Raw genomic sequence first — 25,992 nt, 5'->3', positions numbered from 1 at the left:
AGTATCTTGACGAAATGAATGAATCATGCAACCCTTAAACTAAGTAGATGTTCTTATTAAAAATAAATAAATCAAGTATATCTAATATCTGTTCAGAACAATTTTTTCCCTACATTTTAGTTCCATACTTCTGAAATATTAGATTTCTCAAACAAAATATTAAAGATGCAAATTAAAATAAAAAAAGGAATAGGCTCAACAACTCAAACGTATATGTTGCTTAAGAAGCGATTTTGACCCCAGGAAACAGAAGAATCTTTATCCCTTCCCTGGTTCCAAAATGGTTTGAAAGAGAATCCCTTTTAACTGATTAATAAGTAACTGAACCAAGAGTTTTTAAAGCAGAAGTGGAGGAATTTTGAAACATGTAGCTAAATCAAACATCACAGCTTCCTGTAATGAACTTTACTTAGCCTGCAATTAGTGACCTTGAATTCACTACACACTGAAAAACAGGTGCTCTTTTTCTAAATTAAATCAAAGTTTATCAACAAAAAATGCCTTTAGTGTCAATATTAGGATTTCATTTAGATGATACATAAAAGGGGAAGATTGAAAAGACATAAGGTAGCAGAACTTTGATTAGGTGGCTAAACATTTGTTAAAATAAAAAATAGCATAATGTTCAGAATGCCAATTGAGGTTCTAATTTAATCAGGTTTGACAGTCCTTCAATCTTTTCAATGGAGCTCAGTTGCACTATCTTGAGTTTACTCTGAAGGAGTCTTTTGGATGAGAATTTGAAAAGCATAGTCCTGTTTAAGATGGAAGTTAAAAACCTCATGAGACTATTTTATGAGAATAAGGTTGTTGTCCTTTGTATCACTGGCCAAAATGTTCCCTCCTCTCCTTTGCTGTATGTCATACTGATTGACTGTCAAATTCCAAGCCAGAAGTGGCAGATTTCAACAATACTGTAAGGATTTGGTGCCTGTTTCAAATAAGCATTTCCACTAACTGAGTGAAACTATTTTTGTAAGTGTTTGCAAGCCCAGGCTCATAATTTAACTGGTTTTATATACTTGGGGTTGATACATGATTTATAAATGAAAAATATTAAATATTAAAATTATGTTGAACTCACATATGCCACATGATGAATCATTTACAGTATAACATGTACATCAATTTGAAAATACAATACATCAAATACATCTTCAAGTGACAGTAACTGGATCCATAAGTAATTGTGGGTGCAAAATTGTGATTGAAATAATTTGTATCTGAAGATTTCTGGTAGCAAAAGGAGAGAACTGTTAAGGTTGGTCTGAGAATTTGATCAGTAGTGCACATAATTTACTTATTGTAGATGGGAGCATCACCTAATTAGTAAGGTTGCTCAACTTCTCATTATAAGCCCCCGTTTTCAGTTGCTTATAAAATGTTGCCAAACTTTAACCATCTGGCTGAAATTTCCCATGCTGGATGTCTGCTTCAGGCTAAAGTTATTGGAAAATTTCATCCAAAACAATTCAACCATTTCCAGAAATGTGAGAGTTGGGAAAAATAGGCAGTTTTCCCCAGGTTAAAAAATTCTGGCAAGCTTTTCTTTGAACAGCCTTAGCACTTCTACATTTTGGACAGGAACTTAAAATTTGGCAAGGGGTGGCCTGTGTGTCAGTGATGTGCCTTTTGCTGTCCCCATGAAAATCCACTCAAATTTGGCCAAATTGTAAGATTTAGAAAAATAGCAGTTGGCATATGGTCTAGCTTGCTAGAGCTTAGCTAAAACCTTTAAAGATTTCTTCCTCACTCATCACGCTCAGGATGCTCACAGTTCTTAGTGCTGACCAGGCTGCACATGAACCATTCCCGCAAAGTAACTGAACATGTTCCAACCCATTACAATTCCTATGTGGGGATAGGGCTGTGCATGCACCAGCCTCACAGAATGATTAAGCACACTCCAACTCAGGGTTAGAGGGGCAAAACCACACTTTTACTGTAATGGCCACACCAGGCTGCAGGCACCCAGGCAGCATGAAGCCATTTGAATGAAGATGGGACAAAAACAAAACCAGAGGGAGGGAAAGGGCTATATAGGGACAAGGAGTCTGGCAGAACGGGAGTAGGGAGAGAAACTGGTACTGCCTGAGCAAGAAGACTGGGAGCAGTGAGGGAAATGAGAGGGGGATGGGCAGGGAACAAGGAGGCTGGTGGTGGGAGAAAACCCTGAAATCAGACAAGGAGCTGGGGAGAGACTAGGACTGGCTAGACAAGGAGACTGGAACAGGCTTGGATTAGGAACCAGTGGGAGAGGATGAGGGGAGGGGAAGGGAGACAGATCTGAGAAGGAGCTGGGTTGTAGGGGAGAACTGGGACAAGCTAGGTAAAGAGACTGGGACAAAAAGCCAGGGAGGTGGGAGACTAGGATACGAAGCCAGATGCAAGAGACTGATAATTGGATGAAGAGCTGGGAGCAGGAGATGAAGAATGGGAAACAGGAATGGAGGAGGAGAAGAGAAAGACAGATTGGAAGTGGATATGGAGACTGGGACAGGTGTGGAGAGGGAGTTGGGTATCAGGCATCAAGCCCAGATACCAGATAGGAAGACTAGGACTGGGACAAAAATGCAGGGGGTGGGGGAGGGGAGGCACGGGAACAAGGACAAGTAGGAGGGGATAGGACAGAAGGGGTCAAGCTTAAGGGAAACAAGCAGAAAAGCCTGAGCCCACTAGAGCACATCTCACTCCAGAGTCTGGAATGGAACCCAAGATTCCTGAGTCTCACCATTCCCCTGATATCAGCAAATATCTGTGAAACTCATTACCAAAGGGTGTGTCTAGTACTGGTCCACACAGAGGATGACAATCTACCATTGTTATCAGGTACTCCATTAGCTGTAGCAGCAGAGGTCTGTGCAGTGGTTCTAAAGTTCTGACCCTGCTGATGAACTATGTGAGTGTCAACACGCTTTACAAAAACCTAAGAACATAAGAACCGCCATACTGGGTCAGACCAAAGGCCCATCTAGCCCCGTATCCTGTCTACCTACAGTGGCCAATGCCAGGTGCCCCAGAGGGATTGAACGTAACAAGAAATGATCAAGTGATCTCTCTTCTGCCATCCATCTCCACCTTCTGACAAACAGAGGCTAGGGACACCATTCCTTATCCAGACTGTCTAATAGCCATTAATGGACTTAACCTCCATGAATTTATCCAGTTCTCTTTTAAAAGCTGTTATAGTCCTAGCCTTCACAACTTCCTCAGGCAAGGAGTTCCACAAGTTGACTGTGCGCTGTGTGAAGAACAACTTCCTTTTATTTGTTTTAAACCTGCTGTCTATTAATTTCATTTGGTGACCCCTAGTTCTTGTATTATGGGAATAAGTAAATAACTTTTCCCTATCTACTTTCTTCACATCACTCATTATTTTATTTACCTCTATCATATCCCCCCTTAGTCTCCTCTTTTCCAAGCTGAAAAGTCCTAGCCTCTTTAATCTCTCTTCATATGGGACCCATTCCAAACCCCTAATCATTTTAGTTGCCCTTCTCTGAACCTTTTCTAGTGCCAGTATATCTTTTTTGAGATGAGAAGACCACATCTGTATGCAGTATTCAAGATGTGGGCCTACCATTGATTTATATAAGGGCAATAATATATTTTCCTTCTTATTCTCCGTCCCCTTTTTAATGATTCCTAACATCATGCTTGCTTTTTTGACCGTCTAGGAAATTACACACAAAAAACTACATTAAAAGAACATTAGCAAGGTTGCAAAGTCAAGCACTCACAAATTAAGAAGTGGCAAAAATAAGGGTATCTGTTCAACCTTTATTTGGCCCCCTTGTGCATAAGTATTATGAAACAGTCTTTAATTCCATGATACCGTAGAGGCTGAAATCACTTCTGCCCAAAGTGAACCTATGTGTTGTTTTACATTTTTATATTATCGTGGCACCGAGATGAGATTCTCCAGTTAGGATCAGGCCAGGCACTGTAAAAATACTTAAGCAACTATTCCTACCTGAAGATCTTAAATCTAAATTAAACAAACAGTGGATGTAAAAAAACAATGAGGAGGAGGGTGGAGGATGAGGGTAATAATTATAGGATTATGTGTCTACACAGACTAGCTATGCACATATTTTGTAGGATTTGATGGTTTAAAAAAAAAAAAAAAAAAAAAGCAAAGAGATGTTAATGATATCAGTAATTCCCATGAGCACATGCTTGTAGTTAGATGTTCAGCTGTGTGTGTGTGTGTGTGTGTGCGCGCGCGCGTTCTCTGTGTTCTCCCTGTGTGCTGCCCCAGCTCTGCACAGACAGCCGGCACAGCAGACCTCGAGCAAACCGCCCAATAACCACAAGATCCATCAAGGTACGAAGGCACCACATCAGGTTTATTGTTGACAAAGCATGGTACTAGTATCCCACAGACTTTAATGGACCACTACCACATGTATGCCCGTAACAATGGACCAGCTCAGTGAATGGCAGGAATTTCTGTTCCTTCTTAGGTTAGACAAAGACATTCCCTCAGATACATTTTTGTACCCCAATACAAACAGGTTATGTACTGCTCCTCTGACATTGTTAGTTATTGCCCCTTGACATGGCTAGTTATTACTCAGCACCTTGTACATGTTGGTTCAATTAAAACATCTCTATTACATACGGTCATCCTGTTACATACATACATACTGTTATCTTTGAAGGGGAGGGGGCTAAGGATGCCAGTGTGTTCCTATTGTCCTTGGGGAATGTTTTTGTATCATCCTTGATATTGGGAAGTTCTGGTACCACTTGATATTGGGAAGTGTTTGCGTGAGTACTCTGTGCCTAGCACTTCTAAGGAATGTGTATTTCTGCACTATCAGCCTCGTTCTTGCCAGATTCTGTGAGCAGGTCCTGCATCTTGATCCAGCAGCTCCCATTGGCCCGGAGCAGTGATACACAGCCAGTGGGAGTCGCGATCGGCCGGACCTGCGGACACGGCAAGTAAACACACTGGCCCGCCAGGGGCTCTCCCTACACAAGCAGTAACCCCTGTTTGAGAAACCCTGGCTTAGATTCTCCTTTAAATTTCAATTGAATATGCTGTTCTTCACTTATTATCCATAACTGTTATGTACTGTTGATGTACAATGCGAAACAGTAATTGCATTCAACTCCAGAAGTGATGGTATTTTCCCAACAGTATTTTAGTGCTGTTACAAAACTTATTTTTAAAGTGAAACCTAAACTCTTCACCCTGTCCTTGTTTTTAACTCTTTACACTTATCCAGAAGAGCGTTGCTAGGCCATTCTGTCAATTTGGTATCATGCAGTCTTTTCCCATAAAGAGGTAGCCCTACAAATAGGGTGACCAGATGCCCTGATTTTATAGGGACAGTTCTGATATTCAGGGCTTTGTCTTATATAGGCACCGTCGGCCTGGCCCCCATCCCCGTCCTGATTTTTCACATTTGCTATCTGGTCACCCCACTCACAAAGCACCCTAAATTTGATAAGACTTGATCTTGTGTAGAGAACCTTCCACCAAGAATATTCTGTCCGCAGCTCACATGAGTTTCACCCCCTGCTCTATCAACTGCAGTGTCCCAGTCCAAGGTTGAGGCAGAGGTAGCCTCTTAATGTATGCCTATTCTGCCCATGGCAGCGAGCGTCCCAGCGCAGGCTGACAAACTTGGGTTAGCAGTGCTTGCGCTAACATGCTAAAAATAGCCGTGTATAGGAAGCTGTAGCTTGGGCTAGAGCTCATGCTCTGAATTTTTTACTGCATCATTTTAGACCAATGAGCTCCAGTTCAAGTCACAACTTCAAAGCACTATCTACACAGCTATTCTTAGAGCTCTAGCACAAGCCCTGCTACCCCAAGTCTGTAGACAGGAGGTGGGAAGTTTGTAGACATACACTCCATAATATAAAAAACTTATGGTACAGTATACACCACATAGAGCTCTTCTGTTACAAATTCAAACTGACTAAACGTATAGGGAAATGTCCAAGATGTTCTCTACAAAATAATTTCTTTAGTGGAGCTACACAAGGAAGATACAAGGTTCTAAAATAGCTTTGCCTTCTCATTTGTTTACATGCTGTACAGTGCAATATATGAAAAAAAATGTTTAAATCTTAACAAGAAGAGCAATCATGGAGCAGCAAATGAAACAGGGCAGAAATTTTGTGGAGAATTTCAGCATTTTTTTGGTAATAAAAACATGTGTTCCTCTCTACAAAATGCATGATAATGCCCTATGGTTACTGTCCTATTTTCAATGCAGAGTAGAGTACACTCGGAGACTAAAAACACACGTTTATGATGTCATAACTGTATAATTTTTGGTTTATTATAATAATTACTTATAGCAGCTGAAAAATTATTTTCTAGAATTCTAATCTTTTTTCTTATTTGCTAGGGAAATGCCACTAACTGCTGGTTTACGGCTGTGTACTATGTCCATTCAGGTCAAAAGACAGACTCCCACTGATTTCAATGGACTGTGAGTGAATACATCCTTCAGGAATGGAGAAGTTAGAAAGACAAAAATTGTATTACTTTCATCTTTCAACTCACTTTCTCTATTACAGTAAGTAACTAAATGGTTATAAGCATGTATATAATTAGAAAATCTCATCTTCTAATCTTTTTAAAATACCTCTGTACGCTTGTTTGGTTTAAAAGGGTAGCACATAAAAGTTGTCAATGACTTTTCCCAAGGGGGGCGAAAAGGAACGATGTCAATAAATTGTGCACTTTGCTGTATGAGCATGCATGGATCTCGGATTTAAGAAAATATTCATTCATATAAATGGAGCACAATAAGATACATCTTTAACAGTTATTCACACCACAAATCAAATGTGCATTTCTTGCAGCACACACAGGGGATGAATATCATTTCTTATTTTGTGTCAAACACTAACATTTTAAATTGGTTTTAATCAAAACTTTCACTAACAGCACTGAAATGCAAGTACCACGTTGTCACATATTAATATAGGTATGCAGAAATAAGAAAATGTTCAATGAAAAATTCCAGGCACGACAGTAATGAAGAGTTGAACAGAAAAGAATTGAGTATTCTAAAATACAAGATAGAGTGTGACAGGAAGTGCTGGGCAAGTGTCACACTGAGTTCATGCATTAATCTTTTGTAGTAATGTTCCTGGAGTCATATATTCCCATCTGTTATTGGTTAGGTGTGACATGAATTTGGTAATTTTAATAGTATAGTACAGATGATGTAAATTTCACAAAACCGGGTATTCTTGTTGTCTCTGCCCATGAAAGGACTTGACAAAAGTTGGAGGTCAGGACAAAGGGCAATGACAAAATTGCATGGATCACCCTGCATTATACACAGCTGTAGCTAATAAACTTCAGCGTGTTCACAAAAATATCAATTTAAATCTATTTGTTTAATTTTAAGTCAAATGTTTATATATTTAATTAACAATGAAGCTAACATATAATAGTTTTTATTTGTTCTAGGACTAAAAATGTGGCTTGATGCTGAAACTGTATAAGAAACTAAACAGAATAGAAGCTACACATGGTTTGCCTGATTTACTGTTCTTCAGACTGGAAAATGTTCTCAGTTGCTCAGTTAATATCAAACTTCCTTCCCACAAAGCATCATTCAATAAAGAGAGATTTTTTCACTCTATTAATAACGGTTTTGAAAGTATAACTACTGATTTCACATAACAGTAAAATAGGATATAAAATGAATACTAAGAAGATATGACAAATCACCCAACAGATAGGAGTTAACAAAAATATCTGCAAACTCAGCAAGAGTAAAAAAAATTTTGTGGGGTGATCCTTAATGAGATAAATATATAAATCTGTCGTTTCTCTGTTTAGAATCTCAACATTTTATCAAATTGAACAAAGAGAGAAATGTATTTCCAGTGTTACATTAATTCTTTAACTACTGTCAATTATTAAAGCACTTGTTTTGGTGGCATCATCCCCTCCTGAATATGTCAGAATGCATTAGCTCTTTTGGCCACAGCATCACAAGGGGAACTCATGTTCAGCTTATTATCCACTTCAGCCCGAAATCTTTTTCATTGCTTCACCGAGTAGAGTCCTCCTCCTGTAAGTATGGCCTACATTTTGTTCCTAAATGTATACATTTACATTTAGCCTTATTAAAAAACCCTTTTTGTTCTCTTGAACCCCCATTTACCAAGGGATCCAAGTTGCTCTGTATCACTGACCAGTCCTCTTCATTATTTACCACTCCCTCAATTTATGTTTTCATCCATGTTGTTGATAAAAATGTTAAATATGTAGGACCAAGAACCTCTGAATCTTTGAGGGTATACCCATAACTAGTTTTTGCATTTATAGGAGGAAAGGATTAAATAAATGTGTCTTTATTTAAACCTGTTTGCAAGGACTACATTAGAGGTTAGAGAGATTCCAGCTACATTTAAGAATAATTAATTTCACTGTATTCCCTATGTTTGTATAACAGAACTTATGAAATTCATTTACAAACTGTTGGGAACTTTTCACATTTCTATTGCTGTGTGATGTACAAAATTGCACAGGAAGAATGATAATGCAGAACATTTGGTTTATGACAGGGGTTCTCAAACTGGGGGTCGGGACCCTCAGGGGGTCACGAGGTTATTACATGGGGGGTCGCAAGGTGTCAGCCTCCACCCCAAACCCCGCTTTGCCTCCAGCATTTATAATGATGTTAAATATATTTAAAAAAGTGTTTTTAATTTATGGGGGAGGAGGGTCGCACTCAGAGGCTTGCTGTGTGAAAGAGGTCACCAGTACAAAAGTTTGAGAGCCACTGGTTTAGGAGATGTACAATCATTTTAATGAGATACACAACCAAGAATTTTGTGTGTTCTTTCATTATTAGCTGTATATTTTACCAGCATTTTTTAAAGATGTCACAATATCAATGTACGAAGTTAATGTTTTCTGTATTACAACTAACTTTTTTCTCCAACATGTTTAACAAAAATGCACATTCATATATCTGAACAAGTATGTTAATTAGAACTGAGTTTGTATAATTGAAGTTACTTTCAAAAACAAGAATCAGTGTTGCACTACTTCTTTTACATTTTGAATTAGTAATTAGAGCCTCTGGCTCAGAACAATTTCTCAGTCACTTCCCTATTCAGTATTATTTAGGAGACACTCATATGTAATATACTTAAATTTCTTTAAGAAATTTGACTTGGTACCCCCCCAACATTTTGATTAAAAAAATAGAATATAAAATTAACATGACACACATTAAATGCATTAAAAACTAAGTGACAAGGTCTCAAAATAGAACTCTAACAGGGAATCATCCCTGAGTGAGTGTGTTTATGAATAAAAATGACCTAATGTTGTATTTAATAGATATTGATGAAACCTTAGGAAGAGTAAACGGGGTCTTGACTTAAAGGATTTAAAATAATTCAATTCAAAAAGCTCGTCCATGAAATTCACTTTGGCTACCTTACATTGCAGTATTAAAGGATCATCCTACAAGGGGGCTTCAGGAGATCTTTCCAGCATACCCAATGTGTTTTTAATATTTATCCAAATTCGTAGAATGTATTAGTGTCTTAAATGTATACACCTTTTAAAAAATATTACTTTATTCTACCAGAGCTTTTAGCTAGTTTATCTTGTAGATTCTGAAATAGGCCTAGCCCAGAGCAGGGCTTATGTGCTAATAATATTATCCTACCACCCAGGAGACTAAGTCATGGACCAGGATCCCCATTGTGCTAAGAACTGTACAAACACAGCAAAAAGATGGTTCCTGCCCCAAAGAGCTTACAATCTAAGTATAAGACGAGAATAGATGGGAACAGACAGAGAGATGGGAGAGTACAAGAAACAATAAGATGGCTGCAAATGGTACTATTAAAATACCAGCTTTTAGACAAAGGTATTGGCCTTGTTATAATCCAAGCAAAAGAAAATAGACATTTAATTTTTTTAACATGCGGCTAAAATGATTACAGGATATGACTAAGAACAGAACTAAAACATCCCTCCCACCACTAGTTTCCAGATCTGTGTGGTTAATTCCAAAGACATGAGACCTTCCATTTGATTTTCAGATGTCATTATTCAGTAATCTCAAACATTTCTTCCCATTTCTTTACTGCCCAGTCACTCTGGACAGCTATTTCACAGATGCTGTGCAGCATAATATTGCCTTACTAAGGATGTTAAGCTCTTAATTGACAGCAAAATTGATGACATTCACTGTGGCAGTACTTTTCAGACTACAGAACCCCAAAATGCTACGCAATTTTATGAAGAAATTTGGAAGTGATACGGAGAAATCATTTCAGCTGCCACAGAAAGGCAGCCATCACTCAGGTGAAACAAACATGCAATGTCTATTTAGCAATTATAGCAATTTAGTATGCAGCAATTACAAAATTTTAGAATGTGAAGTGAAGCATTTGTCTCAGGATACTGACGTTAAACACTTCTACCCCTTTTAAAAAACATCATGAGATCTTTAATGACCAGAACTGGAATAGGGAAAAAATTCTACTTAATATATCTTGAGTCATATGAAGATCTTCAGATTTCCTTCTAGAAATTTCATACACATGAGCGGACTATTCCTGCAATTTTGGGATTTAAACTATTTTTACCCATGGCCACTTCCTCTCTGTTCCTATAGGTAACCAATGCATCTCTGTATTACTTTGCTTATTTTTGTACTGTGGTTGAATGCTGTATGCCATGTAAATAAAAAGCATGAAAAATAAATGAAACTACTGTATTTATAATGTGTAGTTCCCGAGCTCCACCTACAGGATGAAAATAAATGTACATAAAGAAATTTTAATGATTCACTATTCTAAAGAACCATTAGACTAGACGGGGATCTCTCTCTATAAAACCTCCAACTGATCCTCTCAAGCCTTTAACAAGTAGAGGCCTGACATTTTTAAGGCCATCTTGATGGAATTCTAAAATTGAATTGGATTCCTGATGCACAAGTCTGACATTTTCTTTTGTCTGGAAGTATGCTTTTGATGTAACCAGCTGTTCTGAACTTAGGAGCTTAGATATGACAGAGTCTAAAAGACTACGACTTTGGCATTTCCCTTTCATACACCAAAGATATAGATAACTTGACAGAATTCTTATCCCTCATGCTTCAACACTAATGTTGAATTGGATGGTCTTCCAAGTCAGAAGATTCATATACCAAAGGTCTGACACATACTGAAGCAACCGAAATTAGCTTAACGATTCTGAGTATAATTATATTTACAGGAAGTGGTGCCTTGGATGTTGGTGCCATGAATTTCAGAAAGTGTCTATTGTTTCCACATTGTTTCCTTTATTCCATTTTCTGACTTGTTTCTTTTAATACAAAATCCATTCGACAAGACAGACCCAACTGACTGTAGATTTGCTAAAAAAGTTACCTACTTAGAAGCCGTAATTCTGAATAAATTAATTTAAAAGCTCAAACACTCTGCTTGCATATTTAAATTTCTGATGAGATGAATTGTCTGACTATACCAAAGGATTTCTGTATTCTGTAGGATTTCTGTATTAATGCCATAAAGAGATATATGGTAGATAGATTCAATCTAACCTCCCCCACCCCCAATAGTTTAGAGATCCCAAAGTAGTGTTAATTAGAAGGCCTTTTTCTTCTTCTCCCTGTGAGCAGTTTACAAGGCCAAACTGCTAATTGTGTCAGCACATCCTGAGACAGAGAGTCTGCTCTCAGAAATGATATGACCTTGCAGAAACAACTGTTCCTCCCACCCTTTTCCCATTTTTTATCTTGCTTGTGCTATGTGGAGATAACCGGATGACCCCCAGAGGGCAGATTGGAATCCACCCAACAGCCTCAGGGATGGGAGAACCAAAGAACTAGATAACATCTGGCAGCCGTCATGGAGCCATCATGGATGTGCCATCTGCTGATTGATTCAGCAACAGCATGATGAAGCCACCTCCATAGACTGGCATAGGAATAAACTCCTATAAAAACAGACCCTAAAGACTAAGGACTTTGAGTCTGGTTCTGCAATCACCCTCAAGGAGCACATCTGACAAAGGCTCAGCTCCACCCTTATGCCCAGGTTACCTGGCCAGTAACTTGGCATGAGCAACCTCTAGGCTGGTAACTATAACAACTTTGCAGAACTTGTATGCATATGTGTGTGTGAGTGAATGGAATGTAGTAAATGTAACTGTCTACTTGCTTTACTTCTTTTGGTATTTTGTGTGAGTACACAGGATAGAATATTTATGATTACTTGTTTACTCTGCTTCTTTTTGTATTCACAATAAACGTGGCATTTTGCCTCATCCCCTTTTAAACGATCCTGTTGGTTTTTATTTTATTGGTACAACAGAATAACAATGATAGAGAGCAGATGTTCCTTGGCCCACTAAAATGCTACTAGAACCTCCCACTGAAGTCATGCACTGCTGATTCAACTCCCTGTTTACTCACAGACAACTCCTGCAGCATTGCCCGCTCTGAACAACTGAAGCCTGGACTGGACTAGACTAGGTGGAGAAATCCCATGAGACTGTCATATCACTTATTTCCAATGCATTCACATGAAGAATTCATTCTTCAAGACAGAATCATCTAACGTGATAATGGGCTCGCCATATCATCACACTGGGACCTAAGGTTAATACAACTGAATTTGGATAAAACAGAGGTATGCATTTAATTTCCATGTCAGAGAATGTCAGATTCCTATCAGTTGGAAAATAATAGATTCTAGAGTTTAATGTTACAGGTACAGTAAATAAGACAGTGATGACAATTGTACACACATACCTATGGCCACTAATGCTTAAAACTGATGGAATCACATGCAGTCTGTAAAGCACCTATCCAGGGCTAAATATAGGACACAAAGATTCTTTCCAGTGTCCTTATATCTATTCCAAAGACCTTCTTTGTTTGCCATCCCTATACCTAAAGAGATATTGTTTCAGAAAAATGAAGAGACACTCCCTTTGATGTTCCCAGTTCTGGGATGGCTATTTAATGTGGAACAGAAAACAAGGCTGGAGGCCTTAATAATGAATCAACTAGATGTGTCAATCTGACAAATTTTCCTGAAAGAAAGAGAATTCAGCACTTCTGCTTTAAAAGCAACCTTCAGTAAGTTCTGAGTGTAAATCTTCAGACACTCTTTATATGTAGGGTTACCAGATAGCAACTGTGAAAAAATGGGACAGGAGGTGGGGAGGAATAGGCACCTATCTAAGAAAAAGTCCCCCCCAAAATGGGATTGTCCCTTTAAAAATGGGACATCTAGTCACCCTATTTATATGTCCCATAAGCCCTGTATTTAAAAGAAGAAGAGAGAAGGGCCTGCTTTTAGAGAATTAACATCAGTCTCACTGGATAGTCTTTTGATGCAGGATAATTTTACAGAAAATGTGCAGCAAATCAACATAAAATGAATATGTAAAATAAATCCATAGTTTAAATGAACTTTTGAGAGTTAAACCATGATATCTTTATAGCTTTTGTGGGGTTTTTCCCAACTAATGGGAGGCTGACTTTCTCTGATGTGGATATTAAAAGCATGCTACAGTTTGATCTAAATTGGGTTGTTCTACTTAAAAAAGAATGCAAATTTATTTGGTAAAGTAAATTATTACACATTGACTGTCGCTGAACAAAAAAATAATGAATAATTGTAATTCTGCTATGTGTCATTTTAAAAAAATTGTTTTTGCTATTTAATGGAACATAACCTACCATGAAAAACATTTCATAAAATATTTAAGAAAAAACAGGAGAAAAAACAAACAAACAATCTTAACTGTTTTGTCAATTTAAAATGTTTTAAATTCATATTAATTTAATGTCCAAACGTATAATAAATATCAGTATTTCTTGAATTTTTTCTACCCTCTCCCAAGCTGCCACTGCCAGATATACAACTTCCAGCTTCTACGAGAAAAAAATGCCCTAGTAGCCCAAGAAATGCCATTAAAAGTGACATATGCGTCCATTGTGGGAAGCAATGACTTATGAACTGTTTCTTTCTTGCTCTGGTAGTTCCCTTCCTCCCAAGGCATTACCTTACTCTGTGGACAGCCAACATCACTTTCAAATCTAAGTTATTGAAATAGCTATATTGAAAGCTCGCTATACCCACTGATGTAGCTGGTTCTAGAAACAATACTTTTAAAATGGCTTCACCACCTTTGGAGCAATTGAGATAGGTGACCGAACAGGATGAGAGAGTTAAAGAACACTTTGTTCCTCAAAGCTACACAAGAGCGTGGAAGCTGAACCTGACAGAGGAAAACCAACTATTGTCTGCACTCAACAATTTTCTGGTAGCAGGGTTTGGTAAGTTTTAGTTTCTTTTCAAAAGCTACATTAAGAGCACATAAAACAGTGAAATTCGAAGGAATTTAAAATTAAATTAAAAGTTACTTTTTTGATCATTTTAATTTGTAGTCAACTTAATACACATATAAGCTGATCCTGTGATAGCTGATTAGTGCTTGTGAAGAGAAAATTATTTGGTCAAGAACCGTTGGAGTCCACATTTATTGATATATTGTGAAACAATTCCTAATAAGTTTGATATTATCCACCCATAATATCATCTCTCTGAACATCATCTCAGGAACAGATGCTTAAAAGCACACATACATGCACATGTATAACTTGTTCTGATAAATGGTAACGGAGGGCTTTTCTTCACTACTGGGGTATGTTGACCTAAGTTACACTACTCCAGCTATGTGAATAATGTAGCTGGAGTCGACATAGCTTAGGTTGACTTACCCCAGTGTCTTCATTGCGCTGCGTCAACAGGAGATGCTCTCCAGTCAACTTATCTTACTCTTCTTGGGAGCTGGAGTACCGCAGTCGACTGGAGAGCACTCTGCCATTGATTTAGCATGTCTTCACTAGACCAGCTAAATCGACACCCATTGCATTGATTGCAGCAGCGTTGATCTCCCTGGTAATGAAGACAAACCCTAAAGTGAAGATTTAGTCACAGGTATTTTTAGTAAAAGTCATGGACAGGTCATGGACAATAAACAAAAATTCAGGGCCTCTGACTTGTCCATGACTTTTATTATAAATATCCATGACTAAATCTTAGCTGCTTCTAGAGCACTGCTGCTCCGGGGAGCTCCCACATCCTCTGTGACAGAATCGCAGCCTTAATGATCTGTTATACTGGAGATATGAATATTCTTCAGATATTTCTGTCTACTTGGTAGGAACAGGCTTTAACAGGTGACTAGCAGGTATAATATATTTACCCTATATATTTCTCAACAGGTATCACTACAGTTTAACATTTCAGTTACAAGATAAACTTGCAGAGTTAATAGTTTTTAGCTAGAAAAACCTGTAAAACTGTATTGTCACATATGAAGTGGACTAATTATACACCTAGATTATCTTGCTACTTTTCACAACGTGATATTATAATCTCTGACCACATCACATTCTCAGCAGTTCTCAAAATTCATTGCACTGTGACACCCGTCTCACAACAAAAATTATTACATGACAGTAGGAGGGGGAACTGAAGCCTGAGCCCACTCAAGCCCCGCTGCCCCAGTCAGGGGCCGAAGCAGAAGCCCAAGGGCTTCAGCCCCAGGTGGAGGGCCTGTAACCTGAGCCCTGCTGCCCAAGGCTGAAGCTGTCAGGTTTTAGCCCCAGACAGTGGGGCTCTGACTCCAACCCTGGGCCAGCCATGGAGATCGCATTAAAACCTGGTCTCGACCCTCTTCGGGGTCCTGACCCACAGTTTGAGAGAGGCTGAGCTGAATCAAATAGTAAACTATTACATCAGAAAGACATCAGCAAAGTTACAAATCCCATGGATTTTAACACAGCCACCTTATTCTTGCATATGGGAACAACAAAAGTCCACACAAAATTAATACTAATTATATAATTACCCTAACACTATTCCTGCAGTAAATCAAGTATATAATTCAACTGCAGGATGAAAAATTAAGAAACGTGTTTATCACTGAAGTTAATAAGCAATTAATTCTTAGGGGAGGGGAAATAACATTTTTAACTACAGCAATTCAAATATGATATGTAACTTTCAGCATAGTAAAAAGCAATGCTAAAGATTAGCAGTTAAACATCTTATTGTAAATAAATAATTTCAAATTAGGAAAAAATTGCATGTTGCTTACCTGCGACTAGTTGTTTTCTTTTCAGTTTCTGGTTCTTCTTTAAATGGTAGCTTAACATTTTCATTTTTATCTTTTTTCAACTTCTTAGCTACGCGTTCTTGCACTTGATATTTCTCGTAACTATCCATTTCACCTTCTTCATTATCACCATCATCCTGATCCTCCTCTTCTTCCTATATTGATTTAAACAGACAGCTTTAATTTTAGCTCTATTTTACTAGAGGATTTTTTAAGTTGGGAACAACTTCTCAGCAAGAGAGCTTATATAATGCTTACATTTATAATTTATATGCACATATATGTTAATATTTTATAATTGCCTCAAAATATGAACTATGTAAATGAAGGAACATATCCTCTATATCTCTCAGAGGTACCTTAGAAGGTGAACCAGTAGTACCAACAAAGGATGTACATTATTTGTGAGCTACAGTCACAAATAATACATGTATTTAAATATCAAAAAAACCCACACTATCTAATATCCTAAATCATTTATTCTTAAACTGTGGCCTGTGGACCCCTTGGGATCTGTCTGAAACCAAGGTATCTTCACTGATTCCAAATTCTAAACTTTATGAAAAAGACAAATTAATATTAAGACAATATTTAATTTTCCAGGTAAACAATTACTGTGTATTACATAACACAGGATTTTTATACAGTCCTTTATGGAAGTGGAGGTGCTTCAATATAATAATCTCTCTGTTAAGACACAGTCTATCTATGAAAAAGTTTGACAGTCCGTTATTAACATACACAAATAGAATTTAAAATTACAAGTCAATACATTTTTAAATAAAACGTGAAAAATCATTTCCTTTTTAACAATGTGCCAGAACCTCAGTTAAGGGTTTCAAACCAGATTTCAGTTGGCAAGCATCCACAATTGGTCTACACAGCAGAGAAGATAACGAATGAATGGTCATGGAAACTAAACTAACCATTCAACTCAAGAAATAGCACCAGCAGTGTTTACTCCTAGGGGAATTCTGCACCACTACGCGTGTGCAGAATTAATGACCCTCAGATTTCTTTGCTTCCCTGCAGAAAAATGACTTTCTGACAGGGAAGCAAAGGAAGCTGCAAAAGTAGTCATGTGCCCCTCTCTATCAGTGCCTGAAATGATGTACCTGCACCTGGAGCAATCAGCAGTGAGGTAAATCACTGCTGAGCTGGGGACACCCCAGCCGGTGGCTCCTCCCCTTCACTGGGATCAGCTGCTAGTCCTGGCTGAGCTGGAGGTGGGAGAGGACAGGACTTCCTCTGCTTGCAGAATTCTCTCTCAAAACTCGCAGAATTTTAAAATATTGTGTGCAGAATTTGTAATTTTTCAGGGCAGAATTCCCTCAGGAGTAAGTGTTACAGCTGATGCTTGCTGATGAAGTGACATGAGCTATCTCGCATTACTGCTAAGTCTATCCTTGATGGAAAAGGCCACACAAAAGAATTGATCTAAATTTTATTGTATTTTATTACTTTAATTTACAATTAAAATAGTGGGTAATACCTTGGACTGCAAACTCTCTGTACTTTAAAATCTTCAAAATAATTGGTGCTATAGAAATAGCATTATGTATGTCCAAAATATTTTATGAACAAGTAAACTGACATGACTTCTGCTAAAAAGAAATAACCATCAGGTCCAACTGTTTTACATGTCTCTAATGGTACTAAAGACAAAGAAAGAAAAAGGATTGAACTTCAGTGCCTCTAGTTTTTCACTGACAGAATCTTCACTAGTTTTGAATCCCACATGTTCTAAAAGTGAATAAATATGTATTATGAGAGAGACGGCATTATCTGTTCAGACATATGCACACATATGTACTTGTATACTGAACCTGCGAGAGTGGCAGAAGATGGAGATTTTCATTTTGTGAGGTGTATAGGACTGATTATGTTGTAATTTCAATAATCCAAACACTAAAGAATTATCCTTGAAACTAGATGGACAGACAATATTGAAAATGCAAAGTTTCGAGTATCTGGATTTCACAAACCAGGAAAATGGGGAAACGTAGGGTGAAATTAGAGTTAGAACAACAAATGCCTGGCTCAAACGGAGAGAGAAGTGATATAGTCCATGACAGGAAGATACCAGTAAGATCAAAAGGAAGTCTATATAATGGTGGTCTATCCTGTTTTAATGTAGGGCACTCAGCATTGGGCAACAAAGAAGAAACATGAACAAATGATCTGTTCCACAGAAATGAAAATGTTGAGATGGTTGAGTGGTGTAAGCAAGAACCACCACATGTGAAATGTGTTGTTAGAGACATACTCAAAGTAATACGCATAAATGAAAAAATGAGCGAGTGTAGGCTCTGATGGTTTGGACATGTAAAGCACATTGCTGACAAAGTCCAACAAAGCAAGACTGAAGGAAAAAGAGAAGCCCAATCCAAGACAACATGGTGGGATGTCATAAAGAAAGATGCTAGCATGTGGTGTGATATGGCATTGAACAGATCATTTTGGAGGGAAAGCAACTGTAGACTCATCTGAAGGGTTTAACACAAGGAAGAAGATGATAGAGTACTTATTATGTTGAACCGGCCAGCCTTTAGGTTGACTGTCTGGTATCCACTTTGAATCTTCAAAGCTTCTGTAACCTACGCTGTTTATTCAGACAGATAACCTAAACATAACTCAACGTTCCTTCAAAAACCGACAGTGTCTCAGGTTTTGGCACCAGTTATGTGAGGATTATAGCAGCTGTTCTAAGGACCACCACAAAATGGGACACAGAATTGACTCTTATTTACCCTCAGGCTCCTCAAGTCTGAAACCCTAATATCTGGGGAAGAAATAATCAAACTACACAGATTTCTAACTATATCCATTTCTAGTTTGTATATAATTGTATTTATAACTAAACCACATCACTATCCAAAAAGCATAAAATAAAATAGATAAAATTAAAACAGAGTGGTTTAATATAAAAACAAATTAATTCTTAGGTTGATGAAACCCTATCAAATAAATCAACATTTATAAGATTTATCTAGCAATTTGGAAATGCAGCAATCTTGTTTAACTATCAGTCCCAAAAGTAACAGGGCATTATTAATCTCAAGGTCAGTCAATATATTACATCCAAGTGTTTGATAATGGGAGTAGGGAGTGAAATCACTCCTAAATTGAAACTATTGTTGAGACTCTCTCTCTGATGCTAAATATTATAAATGTTTAGACAATAGATAATCTCTCTGCCTCCTCTCCCACATAAGATTACATGAAACACTCAATACAATTTGAGATTATACTTAGCACTGCCTTGAGGGCAGGGGACTGGACTAGATGACCTCTCGAGGTTCCTTCCAATTCTATGATATGATCCTATATAGCTTATTAAATTTAAAATGTAATTTTAAAAAGTTAGGTGAAAATAACCTAATTTTCCAGAATTAAACATACCACCTTCCTAATCCATGCAATATATTATTTAGTCGAGACTGTTTTAGGTATTAGAGGAACTATTAGTTAGATGCCATTCTTGGATAAATTCTCTGGGTTCTATTCACACACATACACTCACTGGTTTCATTTAGCTTCAGGAAGATCGCACATGGTTGAAAAGAATAGCTGGTGTTTTTTTCAGTTCTGCTGGTTTGACATTGACAGACTTTCTAGATGACTAGAAGTTACTTGCTTGTAGATGTCAATTCTTTGATGTTGCACACTACTGGACTCATCCCCCCGATGGCAAGATGGAGGAAGTACAAGCCTTTGTTGGGCACAGTGGCATTCCATAGCCAGAGACTGAAAGCCTTGCAGCAGCCCAAAGCAAGGCATCAGATAAGCAATGGCTTCCTCTTTCTCTTTTGTTTATGAAGATGGTGACCTAGCTAGTTTCTTCCTCATTTTGGGACATCTCCTCAGGAGTTCTTAGGTGATCAGATTAGGACACTCACCTTCTGAAGTCACTGCATCGCCAAATGGGATGTGATTAGTTCACTTTTATGCAAATAAAGTATCTCCCATTCCAGTAATTTTGGGTTTAGAAAGTCCATGGATCCAAAAATATATAGCCTGTCAATCAGCAGGTCCAAATATTTTGAGACACTTGACATCATGGGTCAGGCCATAGACATGATCTCAACCAGACTACAAAAGTCCCAACTCAAAAACAGTTTAAAATATGTAAAGCTAGCAAAAAAGTTGGAACTAAAAACATAAGGAAACATCAATTACACAGTTAGCCATGCATATAAAGGAACAGCTCCCATCCTTCAGCTAGACACTTATAACTTCACCTTTTTATGTTGGTACATGGTAGTTCAATTTTGAACAACATTTATGATACAAAACATGTGTGAAAGGTTAGACTTTAACTTAATAGGAGTGAAATCTTTTCTTCCTAAAAATCACAATTTTAGGATTCAATGTTTAAATGCAGGCCTAGATATCTCAGAATTTATTGGTGGATAAATTAACAACTGAGAAAGAGGAGTAGGGAAAAATAAAAAATTAAATAAAAGGAGTATATGTACATACATATAAATATAGCACTGCTAAACTGAAGGCTGTCAGTCACCACTGACAAATGTAGCAACTCTGTACTAGTGAAATATTTCCTATCCACAGTGCTTCTTGGATAGGAAACACATATCTGTGATGCACGTGTCACTGGCATGTTGCAAATATAAACAATTAATTTTAATATCTACTTTTAACATCTACTTTTTATAAATATTATAAGTAATTTTGTTATATGCGGTAATGAAAATTATGTACCTGAAATTCTGCTTCTCTGGAGATCTCTCTCTGAGGGTATGTCTACACTACCCGCTGGATTGGCGAGTAGTGATCGGTTTATCGGGGACTGATATATCGTGTCTCATCTAGACACAATATACCGATTCCCAAACATGCTCTCGTCGATTCCGGAACTCCACCAGGGCGAGCAGTGGTAGCGAAGTCGACAGGGGGAGCCGCGGCTGTTGATCCCGCGCCGTGAGGGTGGGAGGTAAGTCAAAATAAGATACGCAACTTCAGCTGCAGGAATAGTGTAGCTGAAGTCGAAGTATCTTACATCGACCCTGCCCCCTAGCGTAGACCAGGCCTAACAGGATTTTCACTCTGATGTCTCAACTTTCTATTTTAAGACCAGCTTATAAGGTAACTCTATGCAGGTCATGTGGACAAAAATGAATGAATGTCTCTGTAGCCTCTTCTCAGTTTCATGGAGGGCGTGACATTTTTCAAAGCTCCCATTAAAAAACCTGTGTGTCCCATTAAAAAAACTGTGATCCTGACAAAGCTGATAAAAGCTCCTTTTGAACTACCTTATTCCTCTGAACTTAAATTTCTTTGGCCTGGTCTACACTGGGAGGAGGTGGGGGGAAAATCAATCTAAGATACGCAACTTAAGCTATGAGAATAGCATAGCTGAAGTCGACGTATTTTGGATTGACTTAGATTGACTTACTTCACGTCCTCACGGCGCGGGCTAGATCAATCGGGTAGGTAGTGTAGACATATCCTTAAATTCAAGCTCATTTTCCTAGTGGCTGTGGCTTTGGTTTGAAGAGTGACTAAGCTGCAGGCCCAAGTGACTGACCCACTTATAATAAAATTTACAGAAATGTAGTGATGTTTCAAACTCATTCAAGATTTCTCCCCATAATTATGTTGGAAGTCCACCTTAATAAGCCTGCTATCCTGCCAACATTCTCCACATACATGCATGCTCATCCCAGGAACACCTTCAGAATCATACAGTCCTGGGGGTTCTATTTGGAGTGCAGTAAAAGCCTTGGAAAGTACTCCCAACTTTTTGTTCCTTTTGTTAACAATTTTCTGGGCATTGTTGTTATCAAGAGGATCCAAGTGGATCTCTTTTTGTGATATGACCTGACTGGCCTGAAGCTGGAAAGCCACGTCAAGGCTGCTATTATTGCCTATCTCACAGGCATTTTTTCTTTCATACATCTGCAAAGCTGTGACATAATCCTTTCTCCATACATTTACAAAGCATTATTGTTTGGATTTGGCCTCCAGAAGGGAATCACATTTTGGACTCTCAGTACTTGGATTTACCAAGAACAAATCAGCTTGATTTCCTTCTTTGACAAGGTAACTGGTTTGGTCAATAGGAGGAAAGCAGTGGACACAATATACCTGGCTTTCAGCAAGGCTTTTGACACAATCCCACATGACATTCTGATAAGTAAGCTGGAGAAATGCGTGCTTGGCAGAACTACCATTAAGTGGATACATAATTGATTAAACAACCACAAACAAAGAGTAACTATTAATGGAATGATATCAGATTGGAGGGAGGTCTCAAGGAGGCTCCACAGGAATCTGTTCTGGGTCCAGTGTTGTTTAACATCTTTATTAATGACCTGGATGTAGGTACAGAGAGCATACTGATCAAGTTTGGAGGATAGAGCTAAAATTCAGAAGGGTCTGGATAAACTGGAGAACTGGACTACAGACAATAAAATGAAATTCAACAAAGACAAATGTAAGGTGTTACACTTAGGGAAGAAAAACCAAATGCACAAATACAGAAGGGGGGAAATTGACTTTTCAGCAATGTTGCTGCCAAGGATCTGGGGGTTGTGGTGGATCACAGCCTCAACATGAGTCAGCAATGTGATGGTGTTGCCAAAAAAAAAAAAAAAAAAAAAAAAAAAAGGCAAATGCAATTTTAGATTGCATTAACAGTGGCATAGCATGCAAGTCACAGGAGGTAACAGTACTACTCAACTCGGCACTGGTTAAGCCTCTGCTGGAGTACTGTATCCAGTTTTGGTCACCAATGTATAGAACGGATCTAGAGAAACTGGAAAGGATCCAGAGGCAAGTGACAAAGATGAGCAAAGGCTGAAGGAATTGGGTATGGCTGGAAACGAGGAAATTGGGAGTGCGGGGGGGGGAAGCATGACAGTGGTCTTCAAGTACTTGAAAGGCTGCCATTAAAAAAAAAAAAAGATGGAAAAAAGTTGTTCTTTCTAGCCACAGAGGGCAGGACAAGAGGCAATAAGTTCAAATTACAGCTCAGCAGATTTAGATTAAATCTCAGGAAAAAATTCCTAACTGTAAGAACAGTAGGACAATGGAACAGACTGCCTCGGGTGGTTGTGGAAGCTTCTTCACTGGAGGTTTTCAAAAGGAGGCTGGATAGCCATCTGTCTCAGATGGTTTTGACATAACAAATCCTGCCTCTTGGCAGGTTAGACAAGTTGACCCTTGTGGTCCTTTCTAACCCTATGATTTTATTCTGGAATCTTTTCCAAAAGGAGTGGAGGAGTTCAGCCTCCTCTAAGAAGGTGTGTTGTATGAATGGATGTCCCTTAAGTTTAAGGTGGTCAAATATTGTTTGTGCTTCCATCTGTCTCCTACTCAAACTGAGTGCCAAATCATGGCAAGAGAGCCTAAGACCAGTTACTCATACCATGTGCAATTGTGTACAGAACTATCATCTCCCCCTGCCCATGAAAGCTTCTCCAACCCATTTGCTAGCATTGCCATGTTGGGGCAATTATACTCTACCAGGCCCATACCTGGCACATGGTTTTTCCCTGTCCAGAGCCTCAAAGTCACAATTTGCTCTAGGGACAGTGCAGCAATATGCTGCCCTTGCTCAAAGACTCAAGCAAAGCCACACTTAAACCCAAAAGTTTTATTCTCCAAAGTAAATGTAGGAAGCAGCTTTTTTGTAGTTAAAAAAACCTCCATGTTCCACGGTTGGCTCTGGACTGTATTATTAATGTTCATTGCAGTTTGTTTACCTTAAGAACTTCCCTCAAGTTTCTGACTCTCAGAAGTGAGAATTCTGATAAATGCAGTGTAGTTGTAGCCATGATAGATGGCATTTTTAGTAAAGGAAAAGTTACTTGAAATTCTCCTTCTATAAATACATCTTTCCACTCAGATTCTCACACACTTACATGCCTCCCCTCGGAGTCTGGAGATTTTTCATTTGTGGTATTTGTTCCATTACATGAATTTTTTTTCTTCTTGATTGGTTTATAACTTTGGAGGAGCATTGTCTGCCACCACCTAAGTTACTGTCAGAAATATTCAGACAGTAGTCTATGCAGAATGTGGGAGGTGATGTGTGGCAGGTCAGGGTCACCCTCTACCCTGCTGAGATGACTCATACTGGCCAAAACTTAAAAGCTTTGAGAGTTACATTAGTTTTTTTGCTGGGAATCTGAGACTCACTTTCAAAATCCTAGTGGAAACTGTATCTTTAAAGTATTACTTCACCCTTAAAAACAATAATTCAGATGAAATACAGAATGAGTATCTACAATGAGCCAAAACTTTCTGTTTGCAGAAGTAGTGCCACTCACCTCGTCTGAATCTTTCACTTCATTTGCTTTTTCACTAAGGGGAAAAAAAGGAAAGAGAATCCATATAAGATGATAGTTCCTTCTCTAAAGCACTCTGAATCTGTTGATAAGAGTAGCATTTAAAAACAGTACAACAGTAGTACACTAACCAAGAATTCACTTAGGTTATCTATTTAAAACTATGCCAGAACTCCCCCAGACTAGCCATTTTCACCATGATCATCACTATAATATCAGTCGATTATATTTTCCCACCATTTGATTGTCACACCCACTAGCTAGAAGAGTTTGAAAAATGTGGGACAGACCAGCAAGAAAACACAATGATACCATGTAAGGGGGCAAATTCAGTTAGTGAGCACTGTGACAGGGTGCTGAGCAAAGGATTGCTGATTCAGCCCTCTGTCACCCCTGCTCCTATTTAGGGGAATAAATTAGAGCTGGCTGGAGATAACCTAGCCCTGCTCGGGGAAGCAGAGACAGCTGCTGCCTAATTAGCCTGGGGCTGTATAAAAGCCTCAGGGGAAGGAAGCCAGGGGAAGAGCAGAAGGAAAGGGAAAAGACAGGGAGTGGAAACAGGGAGGTAGCTCTTCCCTCCCTCCTGCCTGCAGACGGTGTAGGGCAGGGGTCTCAAACTCAAACAACCACAAGGGACACATGAGGACTAGTACGTTGGCCCGAGGGCCTCATTACTGACACCTCCCCCCGCCACCCTCGGCCCCGCCCACTCCACCCCTTCCCTGATGCCCTGCCTCTGCCTCACCTCTTCCCACCCCTTCCCTGCCACCATTCCAACCCCAACCACTTCCCCGAAATCCCCACCCCAACTCCGCCCCCAGGGGGTGCAGGAAGGGTGTGGCAGGGGCTCAGGCCAGGGAGTTGGGGTGTGGGGTGCAGGAGGGATGAGGGGTGCGGCAGGGGGTCAGGAAGGGGGTCAGGGTGCAGGAGGGATGGGGTAGGGGGCTCAGGGTAGTGGGCTGAGGTGCAAGAGGGGTGTGACAGTGGGAGGGCGTTGGGTGCAGGGTGCAGCAGGGGGCTCAGGGAAGCAGGTTGGGGTGCAGGGTGCAGCAGGTGGCTCAGCAAAGGGAGTCAGGGTGCAGGGTGCAGCAGGTGGCTCAGCAAAGGGAGTCAGGGTGCGGCAGGCGGCTCAGAAAATCCGGCGCATGAGGGGTGCGGGGTGCAGCAAGGGGTTCAGGGCAGGGGGTCTGGTGCAGTGTGCAGCAGGTGGCTCAGGAAAGGCGGTTGGGGTGCAGGGTGCAGCAGAGGGCTCAGGGAATGGGGTCAGGGCAGGGGGTCGAGGCGCAGCAGGGGGCTCAGGACAGTGGGTTGGGGTGCAGAAGGTGTTTGGGGGCAGGCTCTGGCCTGGTGTGCACTGGGGGCGGGGCAGGCTCCCTGCCTGCCTGCCCGCCCTGTCCCTGGGAATGGGGAACCATGGCCAACGGGAGCTGCTGGGGGTAGTGCCTGAAGTAACAGCAACACACGCCCCTGCTCCTCTCTTCTCCCTCGTTCGTTCCGCTTCCTGGAGCAGCGCGAGGACAGGGCTGGCAG

General features: G+C 39.4%; 1 protein-coding gene across 8 annotated transcripts in view; it reads right to left on the bottom strand.

The window, feature by feature from the left end:
- The window catches only part of CWC27 (CWC27 spliceosome associated cyclophilin), a 222,219-nt gene that overhangs the window by 166,935 nt on the left and 29,292 nt on the right, over nt 1-25,992 (bottom strand). For 7 of the 8 annotated variants that reach the window (XM_050947030.1, XM_050947032.1, XM_050947029.1 and 4 more), the window contains 2 exons: nt 24,445-24,478; nt 16,133-16,305 (listed from right to left, as the gene is read on the bottom strand). In XM_050947030.1, coding sequence (XP_050802987.1) covers nt 16,133-16,305; nt 24,445-24,478 — 207 coding nt within the window. The remainder of the gene's footprint in view (nt 1-16,132; nt 16,306-24,444; nt 24,479-25,992) is intronic. The other variant, XM_050947034.1, reaches the window with a different exon arrangement.

The sequence above is a fragment of the Gopherus flavomarginatus genome, chromosome 3 (assembly GCF_025201925.1).
Source record: "Gopherus flavomarginatus isolate rGopFla2 chromosome 3, rGopFla2.mat.asm, whole genome shotgun sequence".
Classification (NCBI taxonomy): domain Eukaryota; kingdom Metazoa; phylum Chordata; order Testudines; family Testudinidae; genus Gopherus; species Gopherus flavomarginatus.
Note: the sequence above shows the minus strand (reverse complement) of the source record. Positions and strands in the feature narration are given on the sequence as shown.